The sequence below is a fragment of the Dasypus novemcinctus genome, chromosome 5 (assembly GCF_030445035.2).
Source record: "Dasypus novemcinctus isolate mDasNov1 chromosome 5, mDasNov1.1.hap2, whole genome shotgun sequence".
In the NCBI taxonomy this organism is placed as follows: domain Eukaryota; kingdom Metazoa; phylum Chordata; class Mammalia; order Cingulata; family Dasypodidae; genus Dasypus; species Dasypus novemcinctus.
The window spans coordinates 117,463,061-117,486,285 of NC_080677.1; the positions used below are offsets into that span (position 1 = coordinate 117,463,061).

At 40.1% G+C, this 23,225-nt stretch overlaps 1 protein-coding gene across 3 annotated transcripts in view; it reads right to left on the minus strand.

The window, feature by feature from the left end:
- Positions 1 to 23,225, minus strand: part of CREB3L2 (cAMP responsive element binding protein 3 like 2) — a 106,077-nt gene that overhangs the window by 42,062 nt on the left and 40,790 nt on the right. For all 3 annotated transcript variants that reach the window (XM_004461655.5, XM_004461656.5, XM_071215294.1), the window contains exon 2: positions 1,853 to 2,069. In XM_004461655.5, coding sequence (XP_004461712.2) covers positions 1,853 to 2,069 — 217 coding nt within the window. The remainder of the gene's footprint in view (positions 1 to 1,852; positions 2,070 to 23,225) is intronic.

A 23,225-nucleotide genomic window follows, 5' to 3' on the forward strand; every position in this document is an offset into this window, starting at 1 on the left:
GGGTGAAGAGAAAGTTAGGAGGGAGGGGACAAGAAAGGAAGAGAGCAAAAAGAGAGGGCATATGGTGGGACAGAGAAGGGGGGAGGAGAAGGGGAGAGAGAAAGAGAAAAGGAAAGAGAAAAAGTCTGACAAACTAGGAGAGAGCCTCTACTGGAACTGTGTATCTTATTAGTTTCAGTCTTAGAAGCTATTACAGAAGAACTGCATTTAATCCTAGTAAAAGCAGACAAGCAGGTATTTTTGTTTTTTGTTTTTTTTTACAGACAAGCGGTCTTAATCATTGGCTTTCCTAGGTAAAATGAAATACTCACTATCCATCACTAGAAAAAAGGACTCCTAGTTTTGCTTATTGCAATGCAACAGATAACTATTAAGTTAGTATTATTAACATTATTCATTAATATGAATATTGATAAATGGTGATCAATTGTTAATTATTACATTACAATTCATTAGCACAAACAGCAATTTTTAAATGCTGCATACTTAAGTTGCTTAAAGAACAATCATCTTCCTCCATCAGGGAGGTTATCTTTCACAGAGCAATTGAATTTGTATATTAATCCCCTTTTAAGGGGAATGCAAATTCGAGTTGAAAGAATAAAATCATTCTGTTCCTGATCATTTGTTTATCCACAAAACTCAGAAAAATATTTGCTAAGCTAAGACCCAGACAAACCTCTCCTGGAGAAGTTTCCCATCCATTAACCCACACGGCCTAACTGTTACTACCTCATGTTCATTATCCCCTACTGATAAAAGTACTTTTGCTGACATAGGACATCTGTAAGTACTCAGGATAGTCCTGGCACAGAGTAGGTGTTCAACAAGTGTGTGGAATGGAAAGGGAAAGTTTGTCTGCCTAGGTTGTTTAGGCCATCTCCAACCAGCGTATTCTAGAATGTGACAGCTGCTGAATAGCTGATATTCCACAGATGTTAACTGTTTTACTTGGACAAAACACTGGTATTTCGATGAAGATGGGCTTTGTATCAGAAACCCTTTACAAAATACATCTGACCTGCTTTATCTGTTCTCAGCAAATTACCAGCATAGCCTGTTGCAGCACAGGGTCTATAAATAGAACAAGGTGTCAGTTGGGGGAACTGAAAGGCCTCTTGATAAAAAAATGCTTCCAGGAAAAGATCAACTGATTATTCCTCCCTGCTCTGAGCTATTAGGATAGGATACACCCATGAGTTCTTTTATGTTGCACTTATACTGGTTACAACTAAGAAGGGAAAAATACATACAGTGTCATTATCAAAAAGGAAGGGACACTGAACTTCTGGAAATCTGCTTATTTGCAATCACTTCACTACACATCTTATTTTAGAAGAATCGATATCCTAGCCTTCTGCTCTCCATCTACTTCCCTCCAACCATCTCCACTGGTTTAACTCTACTCAATGCTTCAAGGCCCACCTAAAATTCTACCTCAGTTGGTGCAACTTTTCCTGAGATCTTCAATGAGTGTTCTTTCTCCTCTAAACTTTTTCAAAGAAAAAAATTACATAACTCCTTGACTCAATAGGACTTAGTGGAGCAGCAGGAAGTATCAACCAGGTAGGCCAGCCTTATTTGTAAAATGATGCCCTGTTGTCTAATCCATAGCATCAAAGAAAGTAATTACTCTGATTCTGTTACAGAAAGTTCCCAGAGTACATAGCTTAGTGTAAGGATATGTTTTGTGCATCTATGCATTTCCCCATAGCCCAAACACAAGGCCTTACACCCAGTGGGTATTTGGTTAAAGTGGGTGTCGACAGTAATACAACACATGCTCCACACTCTGAAGGAGCTCAGAATCAAGGCTTTGATGTTTCAGGTGTTTCCCTTGCTCTGAGGTTACCGTCATTGAAGTTGTCACTGGGGGTAACATGGATGAACGGTGACTGGGCCCGAGGCTCTTCACACAAGGAGTAGCTGTGCTCAGCCTGGATGAGAGGTGCAGGGGAGGTTGGGGATGGCTCCACCTCCATCGACACATTCTTCTCTGAGAGGAAAGGGTCATTCAGGAGCTGACCCAAGACGTTCTGGGAAAACTCATCCAGAAGTTCTGAGAAGTGCTACAAGAAACAAAAGAGCAAGACCTCAGTTTCTCTTAACCATGATCTGATATTTACTCTGCACACATATTCTAAGGCAAATATATCAGTCATTGCTTTATATGAATCACTTATTTACAATGCTACCTATCAAACTTCCCTAAAGTTTAGAGGCTTGAAATAACAATTTATCATTTCTCAGTATTCTGTGGGTTGACTTGGTGAGTCAACTGATTTCATCTGGGTTCACTGATCGTGGCAGCATTCAGCCAGATGTCTGCTGTGCTGTGCTGGGCTAGGCCTTTTACTCAAGGAGGCTAGATCAGGCTGGGCTTTCTTGATGATGTCAGGAATGTTCCAGGAGGGATAAATCAAAGTGGAATGGCCTCAGAAGTCATACATCGCTTCCTCCATATCAATTTGGTCAAGGCAAGTGCCAGTGCCAGTCCAGGTTCATGGGGTAGGAAAATAGATTCTACCACTTGATGAAAGGAATGGCAAAATCACATTGCAGAAGAGGGTGGACCAAAGGCAGTATAATTCACTGGGGGCCATTATAGTAACTCCCCACCACATTTTATAATGGGAATATTTTAAAATAGCTATCTTCACTTCTATAGCATGAAAGTGCTATTTACAGCAAGATGCCAAGTTGAAAGGCATCAGAGGCAGCTTCTCTCTATTCTCACTACCACCTGGACTTGTTTCTGTCCAGTTTTTCTTAATCTCCTTAATCTCTTCTCATCCTCCATCTCCAACACCATGAACTCCCAAGCCCCACCATGTCACGAAGGTGATATATGAACAGTCTTTACAGTTATCCACTGGATTTCCTACATCTCTTGTTCCACTGCCTCACAACTATCCTGTGATGTCAGCTTTAAACCCATTGTCTAAGATTTCAGTTACCTATTGTGAGAGCTATTCCTTGAACTAGGATCCTCTTACTTCAAATTTACCTAACTTTTCCCACATTGTTTCTCCTATGAAGTATTTTAAACTAAAATCCAATTTCACAGAGAAATTTTACCAAGTGATGATGATGATGAAGGCTATTGGTATTATTTTCTGTGAACAGAGATGATAAAGATGAAGATTGTTTACTTGCCTTTAGTGCATATTCCTGCCAAAGGGTTCAAAGTAATATCACAGAATGTCTGGGTTAGATGTAACCTCCTGACAGTGTTAACCCCCATCTAGTGACACAAATGTTCCACAGACAACTCTGACAGAATTTCTGTCATATATCAATAGCTAAAGGAAGATATTTGGCAATTTCCTTTGGAAATTTTTGCCAAGGTCCTGTTTCCCTGTTATCTATAGACCTGGCATTTAATATCCTTCAACCTGGCTCCAACCATCCTGGAAGGTCTTGTTTCCCTTTATTCTTGTACATGATACTTTCACTCCAGCCCTAATGGTCATCAACATATGGCACCTAAGCTTTGGAGCCAGACAGTCCTGACTTTGAATCCTGGTTTCTAGTTGTACAAGTCTAATCAAAAGACTTTGACTCTTCAAGCTTTGGTTTCCTACCCCTGTAAGGTGAGAAAACAATAGCACCAGTTTCCTGTTGTGAGGATTAAAGTAGATAATGCATGTTATTCACCCAAGACATCACTGCCACAGCAACCCAATCTTTTAAAAAGTTTTTAAAAACAATAAAATGGTGGTATTTTTCTATTTTCACATCACTTCTTTCACTGTGCTTCCTATAATGTTCTTTCATTTTCTTCTCTACTCATCTGGAAACATCTACGACAAAACAAATCTATTTCTTTTATAAAGTCATTCTAATCAGACACAGCTTGATTTGATTTCACTTCCCTGAACAGTACAGCCCTTAGAATAAATATATATATTTTTTTAAGATTTATTTTTTTATTTATTTCTCTCCCCTTCCCCCCCCACCCCCGCCGAGTTGCCTGCTCTCTGTGTCCATTCACTGTGTGTTCTTCTATTCTTGTCAGGGCCCGGGAATCTGTCTCTCTTTTTGTTGCATCATCTTGCTGCATCAGCTCTCCGTGTGTACAGTGCCACACCTGGGCAGGCAGGACTTTCTTTCACCCTGGGTGACTCTCCTTATGGGGCGCACTCCTTGCGCGTGGGGCTCCCCTACGTGGGGATACCCCTGTGTGGCAGGGCACTCCTTGCGCACATCAGCACTGTGCGTGGGCCAACTCCACATGGGTCAAGGAGGCCCTGAGTTTGAACCATAGACCTTCCATGTGGTAGGTGGATGTTCTATCCATTGAGCCAAGTACGCTTCCCTAGAACAAATATTTCTTAATCTGACACATTTTATAAAACTTTTCTTTTGATGTTCCTCTCATTGTCAAATTATTTAAATCTTTTAAACTTGATGACCCAGTAGTAAACATTTTCACCCATCCCTTGACAGCTAAGCACAGATCCCAGATCCCATGCACTCAATAACTATCTCTTGGTTCCATCTATTATCATTCAGCAATATCTCAGTGAAATTTTTTAAAAAATGAATTAGAGCCAGGCACTCATAAACAAGTCTCATTAAATACTTAAAGGAATATGCAAATTTACAAATTAGATAAATTAGGGGAAATTGTTCACCAAACAAAAATTACTCATTTTACTTAAAAAATTGAAATGGCTTTTCCACTTGTGTTTGTAGGACATTAACTAGTTGAGTTGCCACATGAGATTGCAAGGAAGAAGTGGCTTATTTATGATCTGGGAGGTCTCCCAAGATCTGAGGGTGACAGAAAAGAAAAAGGGTGAATAAAAAAGAGATGAAAATGAAGAATTCATAACTCTTGAGTTAAAATAACTAGTTGCCTTAAGCTGCTAAGATGTCTTTCTTGTAGGGCTCACTGCTGAGGTTCATTCACTCAACAAACATAGTGAGTAGTTACTCTGAGCAAAATGCTGTGCTGGGTGTGGTGGGCAGACAGAAAAATGAATAAAGATTAATCTTAGAAAGTTCTGTCTGGAGTTGCAAAATAAGTTTATAAATAAATGATCTGGAAAGCATTGCTGCACCCCAATTGTCCAGTGTGCTCATAGAGTCTGTTCCCTGACAATATTGTCCTAAGTCAGCCTCCTTTGTGCCCTCACTATTGAAAAAGGGCTGGATGGAATAAGATGATGAGGGTTCTAATCCCAGCCCTTCAGTCCATCTCAGTTTTCCTTATCTATAAAACTATAGGAAAGCATATATGGTGCTGGGGGTTGGTATAGGGGGAAGAGTGGACTTTGGACACGATCAGTGGTTTGTCACTTTTGATTCACGGACTTGACAATCTAATGGAAGTTCTCGAACTTCCTGTGAGAAAACTGTCCACAGGCACATACGCACAAGTACTGCACGCGATTTTGGATGGCTCACTCACATAAGCGAGAGAGGGATTCTGTTGGTCTTGGTGTTAAACTCCCAGCAGAGATAATAGTTTACAGGTCTTTGCTAACAACCTATTCAGCTATAATACCCTATAATTTTCTAAAAATGTTGCAGCAATGTAAGATGTAGCTGCAAAAGCTTTTAAATTTAGGAAAAGGAAGAGGGAAAATGCCCTCTTGAAGTTTCATGGGTGTGTTTAGATTTGCCCCAGAAAACCCTGCCTAGGGGGCAGTGAAGCCATTGGGCACAGAAAGCAGAACCTGGCTGGAGTCCCGCCGTCTGTGCTCCACAAAGATTCTTTTCTCAAGCCCTACCACCCTTTGCTGCAGTCTCCAGCTGAATACATTGCTCTCAAACAGGGAAAGAAGAGTTTTTGCTTAAAAATCATAGCTAGCAGCTTTGCCTACAGCACAGGAAAATGCCAAAAACTGGAGCCACAAGCGTAGGGAATGTGGTTGGAGCCAGCTAATAACCTCCGAAAGCCTTAAAGAAATGCAGAGAAATAATTTGAAGGATACACCTCAAATTCACTTTAAAAACTAAAGGAAAATAGCAAAACACAGTTGCGCTTGTAGTTGTGCAGGAGGCAGAGGGAGAAGGGAAGGGCTACTCCTGGGCGCAGGCAGTTCACCTGGCTGTCTCAGAAGGCACAGGTAACCCCTCCCTCCCTCCTTTCCTTCTTCAGCTACCTGGGAGGGCTAAGACCTTCCCCCCCCCCCCCCCCCCCCCCCCGCCACCCCCCACTCTGCTTCTCCACGCACCTGCCTTCAAGGAAAGAAAACCTTACCTGCCTGGTTTTAGACAAGGACCCATCCACACATACCACACAGAAAATGGCCAGATGCCAACCAGGAGAAAAAGGCGACCTTGTCGAGTTACAAGAAAAGGAATAGCTCACAAGTCAAGCCTCATTACAGAGAACTTGAATAGTCTGCCTCAATTCTTTTCTGTTACCAAATTTTAGGTACATTATATATTTCTCTAAATAAATTTTGGACAAAAGGTGTGGGGGTGTGTGTGTGTATGAAATGATATCTGCATTACTACAATTTCATAAGTAGCAGAAATTGTTTTTAAATACTCCTATTCCAAAACATATATACTTTTGTTCCTAGTACCCAGAAGTGCCTTTCTTTATAAAAGAAGTTTGTAGAATATTGGGGAGAATGATGCTATTTAAAGGAAACTATTATAAATCTACTGACAGAGTAAATTCTATTTTTTGTAGTCACAACTAATTTATTATGTAAATATAAATGTTTACATACGATACTGGCTACAGGTGAGATGCATCAATATAATTTCTTTTAAAGTAGGTAATTTTCTGTTTTCCACCATTAAAACAAGTAATATATTTAAGTACTTGCTCCAAATACAGTCCAATCCTAAATGGTCTATAACAGCTCTTAGCATAACATTTAATGTGAAAAAGTCATTGTTTGTTTTAAGAATACCCATAAAACAAACAAATTAGCTAATTAGATTTAGGGAGAACCACCCTTGGTTGGCTTCTGCTGAACTAAGAAAGTCAGAGCTACTAGGTACAGAGAAATTTCATCTCAATCTGCCTAGTCCTTGCAGAACGAGCAGTGAATGTCCCCCAAATGTGTGCTTCTTAGTTCTTTCTGAACCCAAACTACCCTTCCTAACCTAGCAGAGGCCCTTACTTTCCATGAACTCAGAGCATCAACTGGTCTCCACAGGAATACAAATAATGATAATATAACAATAATAATATCATCTTCCATGTTCAGAGCATAGAGCTTTACACATGACAAAACACTTCTATATCATTATTGTATCTGATAAGAATTACCCAGAGGGTAGAAATTGTACACTAGAGCACAGTTTTCAGATTCCCCTTCCAGAGCTTTTACAGTAAAGTCCCCTGCTTCCTAATCACTAGCAAAGAGAACCTGGAGCTCGGATTCCTAATTATTAAGTGATTTTTAAATTTCATCTTGGATGTGAGACCTGGACAATCTCCTTGTACTAACATCATGGGAGGAAATCTAGAAGTGCCTTTCAGAACGGGCAGAATTATTCCAGAAATTACATATCCATACATGATGGTAGTCTTCTTTTATTTTTGAAAAGCTCAAACTATCCCCACAGTCCTTCTGCTGTAACAGACATCTGAATCTCATCAACAAATGAAAACCCTTCAAAATCACGATGGAGTCAACCATTCAAGGCTGAGGCAGGGAGGCAGATTTGGCTCAACTGATAGAGCATCCACCTACCACATGGGAGGTCCAAGGTTCAAACCCACAGCCTCCTGGCCCGTGTGGGAAGTTGGCCCACGCACAGTGCTGATGCACACAAGGAGTGCTGTGCCATGCAGGAGTGTCCCCCGTGTAAGGGAGCCCCACACACAAGGAGTGCACTCTGCAAGGAGAGCCGCCCCGCACAAGAAAAACGCAGCCTTCCCAGGAGTGGTACCGCACACACAGAGAACTGACACAGAAAGATGACACAACAACAAAAAAAGAGACACAGATTCCCATTGCTGCTGACAAGAATGCAAGCAGACACAGAAGAACATACAGCGAATGGACACAGAGAGTAGACAAGGGGAGGGGAAATAAATAAAAATAAATAAATCTAAAAAATAAAAAGGCTGAGGTAGTACACAATCTGAAATTCTATTCATTTCATCCACAGTAGGGGAATCACAGAGAACTGCAATACTAAGGAAAGCTGGCATCTTGATAACTAACTCTTCCCTCAGCCCTTTCTCTATTTCTCTCACTAAGTCTAGACTCCACCTCTGCACTCATGGACAGGAGCACTGGTGACACACAGGGTTCTCTGTCTGATCTGTCCTACACGCCAAGGCCAACAAAACTTTTGCTTCTAGCCCTCCCACATTTAAGAATCTCCAATATAACTCATTCTAAGTCCAAATTTCCCACAGAGTTAAAATATCTAATTTTTAAAAATTCACTATCTCCTAGTTAAATTCCCTAATATGTCTCTTTCTTATGGATTTTTGTTTTCCTTGTTAATATCCTTCTCTCTGTCCTTTAGCCTTCAATTTGCATTTTTCAACCATTTTATATTCTCATTATAAGAACATTTCAAGTACATTTGGAGGCTTGTTTTTGTCCATCTCTTTTAGTTGAGACTTCTGTCCTATTTATAGTCATATTCTTCTCCTCTCTGGTTTCTTCCACTCTCTGAACCAGAAAACACCTCCATTCCTTATCCCCCTCACACAACTTCCATTACCAACATTTCAATCTTTATCCTACCAATGAACAGTCAGCACATCCCTCCTCTCCTTTTCTGAGATACAAGCCAAGATAGTCACTGCTCATGCCCTCTTGGGTCCAACCCTAAAATAACTAAAATCTCATATTTTGGAATTCCATAAACACTTTGGAATAGACTATTGAAGTTGAAGAGACCCGGGGAATCATCTGGGCTCACCCCATTCTGATTTGAGTACATGAAAGCAAAGAATTGAGGGTTCAGGAAGCAGATGTGGCTCAAGCAACTGGGCTCCGATCTACTATATGGGAGGCCCAGGGTTTGTTTCCCAGGGCCTCCTGGTGAAGGCAAGCTGGCTTGAGCAGAGAGCTGGCCTAAGCAGAGAGCTGGCCCGTGTAGAGTGCTGACCTGCACAGGAGTACTGGCCTATGTGGCAAGCTGGCCTGAGCAGAGAGCTGGCATAACAAGATGACACAACAAAAAGAGATACAGAGTAGAGACAATAAAAGATGCAGCAGACCAGGGAGCTGAGGTGGTGCAAGAGATTGGGCACCTCCCACTCTGGAAGGTTCCAGGATCGGTTCCTGGTGCTTCCTAAAGAAAAGACAAGCAGGCACAGAAGAACGCACAGCGAATAGACAGAGAGATCAGATGGGGGGGGCGGGCAGGAGGGTGGGTGGTAAAAATAATCTTAAAAAAAAAAAGTCAATAGCATCACTTCAGAAAAAAAAAGGAGTTGAGGGTTGAACTTCATACTGCAGATTTTCTAACAAGATGGTGAATAAAGATAAGGATCGCCAAACATGGTGACTGAGAAGAGTCCCACAGACTTCTCCCATTGAATTCTCTGAATAGGACACAACGTTTTGAAATTGAACAATTCTGCCTCCAAGTCAAGATCAAATGTCAAAGATGTCAGGGATGAAAAACTAAAGGAGGCATGAAGTTTACAAGAAAAAAAAAAAAGGGAATCCTCCTGGAAAACCTAGGCTTTTTTATGAACCAACTATGTTGCAGGAATTAATGAGATAATCTCTTCCCTAGAGTGCTGCCCTAGGGAAAAGGGAAAGTGCTTCAGAAGCACAAGATACTACCTGTATTGTTATATAAATGCACAGTGAGTGAATCACTGCCAGGAGGTGCTCCTTTACCCACAGGTAAGAGTATCGGGAGCCCCACAGGTTGTCAAATCGGGAACATAAAACAGCTTGGTTAGGAGAAGCCCTGGACCCAGAAATGATGGACATGCTTCAATACTCTTTACTCTGATTCTAAGCAGTGGCCAAATCTTTCCCAACAAATGGATATTATCCTATACTCAAATCTCTCTCAAAGTAGAGTCCAGGTCCCCAAAAGGTATCCTTTTAAGTGATATTTTGCCGTTAGGTAGATATTTAATACACCTCATATTTTTTAGAGTGTTAATGGTCTGATAGACAAGAAAAAAATACTTAATAATCTGTCCATATTTCAGCAAGGCATGTCAAAATAACAGCAACAAAACAACTAACCTTGATCGAAAGCTCTAGCTACAGTCCTGCCATTTTTCTTGGTCTGATCTTGGTAATTGAATAATGACTAAGAAAAGTGAAAAAGAACACAGAGACCATAATATTCCCTAAGAAACCCCATACATGGAATCTATTGATTGTACGGTACTTATAAGAATTAGGAAACAAAAAAAATACTCTGCAGAGTCCCCTCTGGGAAACACATGCAATTACCACATGTTTAAATTTGCTACCAAACAACCTATTTGGAGCAAGGCTTCTAAATTTTTTATGACTTTCTTCATTATTTAATTTCCCATCAGTTTCAAGCCTTCCTTTCGTATGTCATATTTAGGAATTAGAATTAATTTTTCTTTTGGCAATTTAGGGCAATTTTCAAGATATTCCTAGAAAAAAAGACATTACCTAGGTAGTGATAAAACCAGAGTTGCAGATCCCTATGTACACTAAGGACCAAAAAAAAAAAAAAAAAAAGTTTTAGGGATAATGAAGTAGGATAGGGGACCTAAGTTTTATATGTAACAAAATTCTATCATACAAGCCTTAGGCAGTTAAGCAATGGTGGATAACTGTTTAATGCATCATGAACAGGGAGTATGTGCCTTCTGGTCATAAAAGATTTGTTTCCATTAAACTATGAAGCCAGTGGGCTCAGAAATTCTATCAGGTTTGAATATTAAAATGACACAATGCCTTGGTGGGGGTGGGAGAATAATTTTAAAAGAAAGTCAACAAACCTTCATCTATAAATAAGAAGTGAAAGGGGTAGCTGCTGGTATAGTAGAAAGAATACCTATTTGTAATAAAAAGGTCTGGGTTTGAGGCCTAGCTTTGTGACCCTGGGCAAGTCATTTAACTTTCCTAAATCTTTTTTTCTTGGAATATCTTTTTAAAAAGAAAAAAAAAAAGTGACACCATATGGTCTCCAAGCACCTCTGCAGTTCTGACATTCTACATGTCTTGTTTTGATGCAGGAAGCCTTTGCTTCTACTCACACCCAAGGGAATAAAATAGCCAGAAAACAAATTTTAAGCCTGAGTCAGTGCTCACCACATCTCCCTCTCTCTAGCCTTTTCTGAAACTCTTCTGGAAGAATTAGTTCCCCTAAGAATGGCTGAGTTAACAGCTAGACAGTCCTGGATGATTTCTGCCCTTTGAACAGCTGGTCTCTGAGAAAAACAACCAGACAGGCTTGTATCAGAAAAAAAGACTCAATTTTTATAGTACAAGATGGAAAGAAATATCAGACTTAAGTGTTATGCTGCTTTCCTCTTACCCACACCCCCCCTTACTTTGACCAATATCTTTTTAGCCTTAGCCATACAGAGTCTCTTTACGAAATGGGGGAAGCAGGGCTACAAAATTTCTAGGAGGCCCTGGAAAAATTGATGACCATGGTTTTATGTTTTCTACTCCAGTCCACAGAAGAAACCACAGGGTTCTGAAATGGTTAGAGTTTCTCCATCAGACCATGTTGGTATTTTAGGCAGGACAACTCTTTATTTACTAGGATTGTCCTGCACATTAAGATCCCTGTTCCTGAGCGCTAAATGCTTAATAGCATCCCCTTTTCCCTCAGGGTGACAATAGAAAATGACTTCATATATTTCCAAAAGCCCCAGAAGTGAACTTTCAATATATAGACTCAACTGGATCATGAGAGATCTATATGTTAATTCAGGTTCTTCCCTTGGCTCTATTTTCATTATTCTTATGAAATATGTCACGATGTCAAAAGTTCTCTTGATGACTGTCTCCTACCATTTTATTATATTCTCTCCTCTAATGGCCCAACAATATCTGACTATTTTCTCCCATTAGCCCAAATACTCTCAACATTTGCAAAGCTCAGGTTTCTAGTACGTTAAACCTATAACTTTTAAAGTCTGTGCTTGAGCTAAACTGATCCTTTCCTCACCTTTGTTTAAACAGATTTTTGCTACCCAGCAGCCCATTTAGAAGGGAAAGGGAAAGAAAAACAGCAGTTCCCCAAGCTGTACACAGAGTCTGTGTGTATAAGTAAGGTGCAGCTGGACCACCTCGCTGCCTCGTGATGTCTGCAGCGCACTGTAATATTAGTAAAGTGTGCCAGTGCTAATACTCCTAGTCTCAACAAAGTGGTTTGTTTATTAGGGCTTCTAGCTCACAAAAGAAGTATTTAAAAATTCTGCTAGTAACCTTGGGAACCAACCAGGGGAAAAGTCAACATAAAGCACCAGTTTTGCCTTTGCAAGGCAGCAAGCACAGTATCAATGAGTAGCAGTGCTCCTTGTTAATACAAACAAAAGAAGTAAGCACTTGGGCAAAAATAACAGGATCACAACCACCAAGCATAATGTACTGACTAAAGGTAGAAAACCCGGAACTGATAGATATTAATATATATATATATACACACACATGCACATATATAATTTAAAATAGCCCAAATAAAACTGTCTAAATAAATAAAGGTATATCTAAGTAGTCATTAAAAGAGCTGTTGTAGAAAGTTATTTACTAATACATAAAAAGGTTCATAAAAAGTGAAAATGTTACAAAAAAAGTGTTAGCTACAGTTTCAACTCTGAAGTAGAAATTTGTCTATAAATGCAAGAGTGTATAAATAAATAGACAGACATGATTAAATGTTGACAGTACTCCTGCAGAATAATAGAATGGTTTTTTAAATTCTTCTTATCTATATTATCTATAATAAAACATACAAATTTAAAAATAGGTGAAATAAGCACATGTTTTTTTTAAACAGACTCCTTTAATGGAATTAAGTGAGACCTGGTTTAAATAGTCCTCCAGGAATAGAGAACAAGGATGACAACTGACTATTTTCTGCCCAGATATTCTGTGCCCAGGAATAGATATTCTATATGTCATAACTGATAAAAAAAAAAATAACCAACTGGCAGGCACAGACTTAAAAGACAGATCACTGTGCAAGACAATAATTCTCCCAAATCATAGATTTTTTTTTCTCTCTGACACTTTAAATGTTACACAGACAGAAATCTCCTCTCTCATTTTGTCCTCCATTTTGAGGGCAATCAAGACCTTACACAACTGGGCCATTTGCCACCAAGCAGGGTTATCTAAAGGTTAAAGTATAGGCTTTGTTGTAAGAAATAGCTTCAGTTGGGAACTTCGTATGCGATAGAACCTCAGACCCTGGAAATGAGCTCCTCTTTATTCACCCTCTCCACACCAGGACAGGCCCTAAAACAAGTGTCACCAACCGCCCTATCATTCACACTTTTTCTTTTATAGATCAAAATTTCCGCCCTGAACCACAATTACATTTTGCTCCTTAGATCGTATTTAGTAGTCATTTCTGTTCTCTCATGATTTGAGATCACCAGCCAAAAATACCTAAAATAATATCTTTGATCCTGCTCTCCAACCCCCACCAAAGTACAGCCTGCTAAATCCATCTGCTTTTATGGAGAATAGATACGCACTGGCCACTAACTCTCTCTTACCCAGCAGAATTCTAAGACAGGTCCTATGATTCTAGTTTCCTGGTGTACAAGCCCTGTATAATCCTCTCCCCTTGAGAGATGGATGGCACTTCCATGATTAGGTTACATGATGGTGAAAGGATTTTAGCAGATGTGATTAATGTCCCAATTCAGATGACTTTGAATTCATCAAAAAGGAGATTATCCTTAATGGGCCTGACCTTATCAGGCGAGTCCTTTAAAAGAGGGTCTAGATGTCAAAGAGATTCTCCTGTTGGCACCAGGAGTCCTACAGCTACAAGAAACTAATTCTACCACAACCACATGAGCCATAAGGAAGACCCAAGACTAAGATACTTGACGATTGTAGCCTGGTGAGGTCTCAGTTGAGCAGAAGAACCAGCTAAACTGTGCCCAGACTCTTAACCCATGGAAATTGTAACATAGTAAATGTGTGTTGTTTTAAGCCCTGAAGTTTGTGGTAATTTGCTACATAGCAGTAGGAAGCTAATACACCTACCAACTACCATATATCCATCCACTCTCTTGTCCACACTCTTTCTTCTTTGCATCCACCCTCTGAGGATGTTTATGTGGAAGAAAAATGATTTCTGAGGAAGATGGTGTGGGTTGGACAGACTGTAAGTCATTTTCCCAGCCTCAACCCGGGGAGTACAGCCTTGGCCCCTCTCTCCCAGATTTGTCTGAGGCTCTCCACTGTGTTTCTTGAATCTGGTGTTTTGCCTCACCTCCTCTGTTCACGTCTTCTGAGAAGTCAGGGTAAGATGGCTGCTGTACCTTCATACCTGTTCTCCCAGATCACAGAGCTTTTCTGTCCTGGCTTAAGCTTAGATGAATCTTATTTTCCTGATGGTTTAGCCAAAATGAATTTATTTTTTCACAAGTAAATTTTACCCCCCAAAAAAAACTGAGGGGAGGAAGGAGGAGGAGGGTTTTCAAATGAAAGAAATAGACACATTTACACAGGACACATTTCTTGCCCTAACTTAACTAAAGGCTAGTCACAGCCTGACTTTGAGCTGGTACGGCTTCTGGAATATTCATCTCCACATCTACTTCCTTCCCCAGCCCTGTCTTTGCAGGAGGTTTACAACTGCACCCCTCTCACTCTGGCCTGACTTGTGTTTGAGTTGGCACCCTTACTACCTCTGGAGACTCACGTCCTTCCACTCTGCAACCCCCTAGCAGGCCCTCCCGCTTTGGTTTCTGGCTCCAGGAATGAGCAAGTACCTCCCTATCTGACTTCAGTAATTCTAGGACTAATGCTGTGGATCTTTGGAAGATACTTCTGCTTCACTTACTTCTCTAGGCCTCTGTGCCCTTGTGTCTTACCCTTGTTTTCTGACCTGTTTGGCTTCAACTCAGCTAAGATATATTAAGAATTCACTATGTGTCAGACAACCATGCTAAATTCTGGAGATACAGAGATGCTAACATGTAGCTCAAAGTCTGCTAGGATTGACTAAAGCATGCTTGCTAGACCTTTAATAAGGCTGGTACTACATTATGCTGAAACTCAATTCATGATCCACCTATTTTTCTTGGCTAGTACTTAAGTCTCATCTTACTAGTAGCTACAGGATCACCAACATGAGGATCAAAACTTACCCGGTACTTCCTTACCTCCTATTAACACACTGTATAAAGTTGAAAGAAAACAAATTTATTAGAATTTCAGTGTCTAAATGCCATGTCCCTATTAGATTTCACACTATTAAATTGTTTACACATTCACAGATATCCACTGTAACTAACAAAAAGAAACAGAATAATGATTCACACTGGCCAAGCAGACTCAGTCGAGATAAACACTAACCTTTAAGGAAGTCCTCTTAGTTATTCAAGTATGTATTAGGGTCAAAACAAGAATTCCCTGGTTTGAATCTTCCTGTTGAATCCACAAACATGAATATTAATGTATAACTGAAGAATAGCCTCATGAAAATTAACTGGCCATCCCTATTCATATACCTCTCTTAGACTGCAAGCTCCTGCAAGGTACAACAGATACATTTTGTTGTCTTTGTTCTGGACCTGCACAGTATAATGATCAAGTGGCCATTCAAACAATTTATAGTGATGACAATGACAACCATCCTAATCACTGGGCATTGTTCTTGTCAGTTTGCTTGACTCTGTTCTACGTGTAAGAATGGCTGTGTACTACCAATTCACACCACATGAGTCATCGGAAATATGATGAGTCATTGGCATAGGAGAGGAAAGCATGTCAAAAATGGAAACAAATCTCAAACAAGCTATCTATGAAGGTATCCCTCTACCTAGCTGAGAAATGAGTCTATAGCCCACATCAGAGTTCAGAGATCACTGGCCTCAGGACGACTCAAAAGCCAAACCAGCACTAACAAATGTCATTTTCTTTCAGGCAGATATGAGTTATCAAAGTTCAAAAACAAATAGCCACTTGGACTTGGAGTTTAGCATTGAGATTGCTGACCCAATCACCCTGCCATTGGGAAGTTTCCCTTGGCTTTATAAGAGCAGTTGAGTTTTACCTGACAACTTCACACAGAAGTTTTAAAAAGAACACACTGGAAATTGTGCTGGATAGATATAAGGTAGATCTCAAAACAAACATTTCATAAAGGAACCACATATTCTCATTTAATGGCAAAATTATCAGGAAAAATGGTATATTTCTATGTTCTCCCTATCTAGGAGTTCAAAGACTGGTGGTTATTTGGAGATATTACTGTAAAAGTCACTTCCTTGTATTTCATTTTCCGCATTGATAAAATGGGTCCCAGTGCCCTAGACTCTTCCCACAAAATTTATTTGACCAGAATCTATTATATTTAGCAAGGCTTTTCCACCATTATTCAACAGGCAATATGTACAGAAAGCTTGTCAACACCCCAATAAATATTAGGGAAAAATCTAAAGGAAACTGTATTAATGTTTATTTTGGAACATGTATGTTTCTCATACTATGAGAAGATAATGTGCTCTGGAGGAATAAAAATAAATAGCGATGTTAGTTTAGACACAATGATGCAGAAGCCAATGCACAGTGGTTATTCAATAATGGTGCTATTGGGGGTGATAATTTCCAAGCAGAGTTGCTTGGAAACAAAGGTTACTGTCAAGATTACCCACTGATTTTTCTCTAAGGACCTGTCAATAAGCTCCTTGTCAACATAGGTCTTATAATCAGAGGTAAAATGAGGACAATATCTGAATACACTATTTCATTAAATATCCACAACAAATGTATGAGTTAGATACTGTTAATTTTCCCCATTTTACTAATGAAAAAATGCAAACTTGGAGAAGTTCTACATCCAGCCCAAAGTTGCACAGCTAAGGAAAGAGCAGAGCCAGGATATCAAAACCAGTTCCTCTGACTATAAAAGTCATACTCTTCTCACTCTACCATATGCTTCTTAGTCATCCATGGTGAAAATGTGGATGAGTACCGCCATGCATTTGTGGGCCATATGAGAGGTACTGTGTTTTCCAATGGGAGGTCTATTCTCACCAAGAAGTCAATGGTCAAAGAAATCCAGCAAGACTCACTCTTGGCCTCTGCTGAGGGCAAGATATCAGTCATTTCAGAAACACAGGGAAGGGAGGGTGTGATTTCCATCATTTTACAATTACATCTCTTTCTGGGAAAATAAAAATAACAATCCTGTCTTCCTCACAGGATCATTGTGAAGATCAAATTATAAAGGGTACATCAAAGGGCTTCATAAATGCTAAAGCCCCTACTTTACAATGGTGGTTATTACCATTGTCCCCTACTGAGATGCAGAGGGTTGTTTCTAATCTGGCTACCCCAGTGTTCCATGATTTGGTTTGTATGGAGTGAAGAATGAAGAAGAATTGTGAAGGCTCCATCAACACCAGAGGAGGGGTATGTCTGTGTCTGCTTCCAGAGTGAGCCATTTATCGTTCAGTTGATCATGGGATAGTCAGTCAGTAGAATAGTGTAGAAATTCTAAGTATGAATATAAATTTGAGACATTGTGAAAAAATGCCTGTGATGCATGAAAAGACTGGAAAGGAATACACGAAAATAGAGAATAGTGCTGTTAGTTTAGTAGGATTGATTACAGGATATTCTTTACTTTTCTTTTTCCTCTATCTTTGGTAGTAAGTTATTTTTGTGATTTAAAAGTAAAATTTTAAATGCAAAGTAACTCCCCAGCCCTTAATATCTGTGAGAAAAATCTAAAAGTCTATTTTGTAACTAATATTATGTTATTCATTACACCAAAAGGTAATTAAAACCATCTGGAGGGCTGGTGAGATTGATTCACTTTTCTGAGGAACTTGAAAATGATCTTCCTAATATGGACCTGCTTTATCATCTAACAACACTAAAGGTTCTCTTTGTGTTTTGATTTCTATTATCTCTACCATATACTCAGCTTCCTTCCCAACATCCCTGCTGCTGACATGGTGTTGCTCCCAAGCCCTCATTCTTAGTCCCTCAACTCAAGTGGCATCTCAGAAAGGCAGCACCTGTACCTCCAACTGTAGTCACTGACCCTGTTAGTCACCTTCATAGCATTTACCATTATCTAAAATTATCTTATTTATGTATCTGTTTGGGTTTTTATTGTCTGACCTCTGCTCCCCTCACTAGAATGCACAGGGTCTGTCTTGCTCATGCTTGACATCCACCTCACCCCATGCCACACCCCACCAAGAAGGGCAGCCTGCCATGTATAGAGGTGCTCAATGAATATTTGCTGATTTACTGGCTCAAAGGCTTCCCTGATTCCTTTTTCTCCTTTGACCCCCCAATCCAGTCAAAATCAGTTATTTACCTATCTGCCTTATTCCAGGGGAATTTTAAGAACACGTCAGTCACTGAATAAGTCCTTTCAACATGTTTCTTGATGCCCCTTGACTCCATCCTGACTGATTTCTTTCCTAGGAGACAACAGGGTTCAGAGTCAGAGATTTTGTTCCCTCTGAGTCCCTGCAGTTCATTAAACGTGGAATTAGCCCCTTGTGGTGTTTTGTTGACAATCTGGTTATCACCTAGCTGATTAGCTGGTATTCCACATAATACATTCCTTCATCATGACCAAATTACTATGACTTCTAACTTCTCTGCACACACTCCAGTCTGGCTGAGGTCTGGAGAACTGATGGATGAATAATAGTGTCTGAGATTTGCTGCTGGTTTATGATAACGTTCTCAAAGGGGGGCCAACAATTCCCAACATGTGACATTGTGTGTGTGTGTGGGGGGGGGGATTATCGAGGAAGGGGAGAATTGGGTTGGTGAGGACCATCTTGGAATGTGACTATGGAAAAATCATTTTAACTCTGTTGAAAAAAATTCTTGTTTAATTTTTATATTTTTAAGGCCATGAAGGGATATATGCTGAGATATTTCTAACACAAAGCCTTATTCAGAAAGCAGCTGTAATACAGAAAAAATGCTTTATCTAATCCTGTTTTCATGATAGTTTTTAGGCAACTGCTTGATGCAAGTTAGTTTGTAAACAGCTTGTCACAGGATAATCTATGGAAGAGAGGGACACTTAAAACAGGCAGTTAAATAAAGAGGACCGGCTGAATGGAAAAATACGATCATGGGCTTTTCACACAGTCTAGTAATATTACATAGTCATGTAATTTTGCCAGGAGGAAAAAGACAGAGGGGTACGTGAGGAGCAAACAAGGAAGAATAAACGGAACTTTCGCGATGAATTGTAAGAAGGAAAAAATCCAGTCACTCTTAACAGAGCATCAAAATCTTGAGCAGCAGCTTGCAAGCAGCAGACTTCAGTCTGGTATTTTGAAGCTCCACAGGCTATTAAGAGTTCTGCCCTTTGACCTGGAGCGTCTACCACTTGTAAAGCTCATCTGAAACAGTGGACTAAGCAGTCTGAAGGGCTCACTGAGTTGTCTGACAGTGAGAAGAGGCAAGAGAGAGAAGAGACAGAAAGGACAAAAAGAAGGGTGACCAACTGTCCCAGTTTACCCCGGACTTTTGCGGTTTTAGCATGGAAACTGCGTGGTCCCAGGAAACCCTTCAGTCCCAGGCAAGCCGGGATGATTGCTCAACCTACAAAGAAGTAAAATGACACTGCAGACATTGCCTAAACCTAGGCCTAATTAATCATAGGCCTGATTAGTCACTCATCACTGAGTGCCCAGACTCAGGAAACCTGCTCTGGTGTATGCCTGCTCAAAATCTACAGGAACCAACATCTCTTATGGACAAGTGTATCCACCCTGCTGCCTCCACTGGAGTCTGGTTTCTTAACAGACAATAAAGCACTAAAGTGCTGATTGCCTGGGCCTGAGGCTCTGGAGGGACACCATTCTTCCACCACTTAGCCTACACTTAGAGGCAGAGCTGATGGCCATGACAAGACCAGTTACTTCACTGACTGCTAGCTCTCACCTGGCCAGCCTTCTGTAAGCAGTTAGCAGATACACTAGCACTCCATCATTAGAAACCTGTGTCCTTTTTCCATCTTCAGAGAAACCATTTAACAGCATACAGAATGCCTATGTTCACAGACAGTTACTTCCTTTACTAAGGTCCAATAGCATTGTTCTAAAGGACAAGCAGTGAGGGCCTGACAGATTGAAGCAAGTCACATCTTGGTGTGCTAAGTGCTACACAGGATAAGGAGAATGTAACAATGGCAATTTTGTAATTAATTCTTCAGCATTGCCACCTCACTCATCTTCCTTAAGCCCCTGAAGGGAAACATAAACATTAGGTTCAAAGATACTTATGAGGGGGAAGCAGACTTGGCCCAGTGGTTGGGGCGTCCGTCTGCCACATAGAAGGTCCTAGGTTCGGACCCCAGGCCTCCTTGACCCGTGTGGAGCTGGCCCACACGCAATGCTGATGGGCGCAAGGAGTGCCGTGCCACGCAGGGCTGTCCCTCACGTGGGGTAGCCCCACGCGCAGGGAGTGCGCCCCGTGGGGAGAGCTGTCCAGCACGAAGGAGAGTTCAGCCTGCCTAGAAATGGCGCAGCACACACCGAAAGCTGACACGGCAGGATGGTGCAACAAGGGGAAACACAGATTCCAGTGCCACTGACAACAGAAGCGGACACAGAAAAACACGCAGCGGGTGGACAGAGAGCAGGCAAATGGGGCGGGGGGAGGGGAGAGAAATAAATAAATATATAAATCTTTAAAAAAAAACAGGTAAAACTTATTTTAAAAAAGATACTTATGAGCCTAGGTAAGGGTGAGGGCATTTGACATATTTTTAAAAGTAATAATGTGTAATTAAAACATTTTCTAATTAGAAAAAATGTTGAAATAAAAGAATAATTCAGAAAATAATTGTACAGACACCCCTGAACCCACCATCCAGATTTTTTTCAATGTAAATCAGCCATGTAGGTTTTATACATTTTTGAAAAAAGAACTGAATGTTACAGATGAAACTAAAACCCTTCCCAAAGAGACAGGTATGATTATCATCTCCTTTTCACAAAGATGATAACTGATGCTAAGATGAAATAACTTCTCCAAGGCTACACAGACAGTGTCACTGGCAGCATTCAAATCTAAGTCTTGCTTGCAGCAAGTAAAATTGCTCTTCTTTCATTGGGTGCTTTCAATCCATTTGAAATTCACTAGCCAAAGCACTTGATTCCAGCACTTAGATTTGCTGCCAGCAATGCTTAGAGGTGCCAAGTATTTTGTGGCAAGACTACACAGTCAGACACCTAAGGAATGTAAAACTGAGAATCAGAAAATACCAAAAAGGCCTTATAATTATTTACAAACAGTTGTTTCCTGCTTATATTGTAAGTGGAAATGAAATTATAAGGCAAAAATTGTGTGAAGTAAATATGATATAAATAGAAGAATATATTTTCAATAGAATTGAACATTTATAATTATAAACCACTTTTCAAATAATTTTTAATCGATTTCCTTTAGAGAGCATGTTAGGTCAATGTCTGGCTTAAACTCTAACTCTAATCCCTTGCCAGAAGAAAATAGCTTTTAATGTTTGTTGCATACAGTAATGCTGAAATTTCCCAGCACAGGCTTCCTGCAGCAGAACTAATTTTGAAGCAGATTTCCTTAAATTGAAATGGCGCTCCCTCATAGTCATAAAAGACTCAAGCCTACCTCAGCCCTGTTTCATTTTGCTTTGCACTTTCCATCTATGACGTCTTGGCAATCCACCAACTAGACTTTCATGCTGAACACTTTTGAGAAGCCAAAGCCCAGACATGCTGTGCTAAAAGAGCACAATAACAGTGATAGTTATTTTACAAATTTTAATTTGTATTTTACAATCCAGGTCCTGAATCCTTTCAGGTGGGCAAAGATTCACAATCAGTAACATATAACACAATGCTTCACCTGAAAAGCTAGACTATTCAAATAGGTGAAATATTACCCAAGACTAGGTGAAGCTGTTTACCTTTTTCTAGGAAAAAAGATCTCCTGCTCAAAGGATGGTGGCAAAATCCAATTAACCCAGTTGTTGAATAGCTGCTTTTAGAGATGAACAGAATCTCACTTAGTAAAATAGAGGTCTTTCTAAAAGCGACATGGGTAAGTTTTCTCTAATTTTCCCACTGATAAACACTAAAATTCTCAAATCTTTAGTCTTTGTTCCTTCCTGTCTCTCCATTTGCCTCTGCCTTTGGTCTAGGCAAATGAAAGATGTGGACTTCTCTGGACATACAGTGCTCATCACACCTTCCTGCCTTTGTATACAAGGTTCTTGCAGGCTGGAATTCCATTTCTTTCCATTCTCCATCTCCTACCTTCACAACCAGCCATATTCTACTCACCCAGGAAAAGTCATGTCATTCTGCACCAAGTGCACCCAAAGACCCTTACATATACTTCATTTATTACATTTATCCCTTATTTTGTGTTTTTTCACCTGCCTTTTCTCGTTTTTCAAGGATGTGGCCACAGGACCTAGCATTGGGCCAAGGCATGGTAGAAGCCAAATAAAATACTTGTTAGAACTGATGAACTACACGACCCTGTTGGCATTCCCTACCCGCCTGTGCTACATCCTTACGTCCAGAAGGCTCCCTAGTTACTGAACTCCAGAGGTCACTCTTCATCCTGAAATCTAGATGCAGCCTTGACAACCTCCCTCCAGGAAAAAAACAAAAAGAAGAGTAACTACAACTTAAACAATCAGGCCAGTCTTCAAATTAGTAGAGAACACAAACTCAAGGGAAGAAGAATAATTTTATTTTTCATTTTTAGAGAGTGAAAAATATTTCTTTAAGTAATTCCTACCTCCATTCAATTAAGCTGCTTCATAAGCTTTTCAAAGAACACACCCATATAAAAGCACCTGGGTGTATAAGAAAATGGTAAACATAGTAACTTTGCTTTCCTCTGCCAAGGTATTAATGGATCAATAAGTAAAAATGCTTCAAATGAACTCATACTGATCTTTGCTATTCTATAAGGTGGAAGACTGTTCAGTCCTGAGGGAATAATGACCCTAATATAACATCTCCTCCCAAAAGGTTTGGCACATTCTGAACCAAGAATGACCCACTAGAGTCCTGAGGAAGTGTGAACCTGAATCAATCATTTCTTACTTTTCTCAAAATCTGTCATCACTGGACCTAATCTCCTCAGTCACTGAGGGAAACAGGC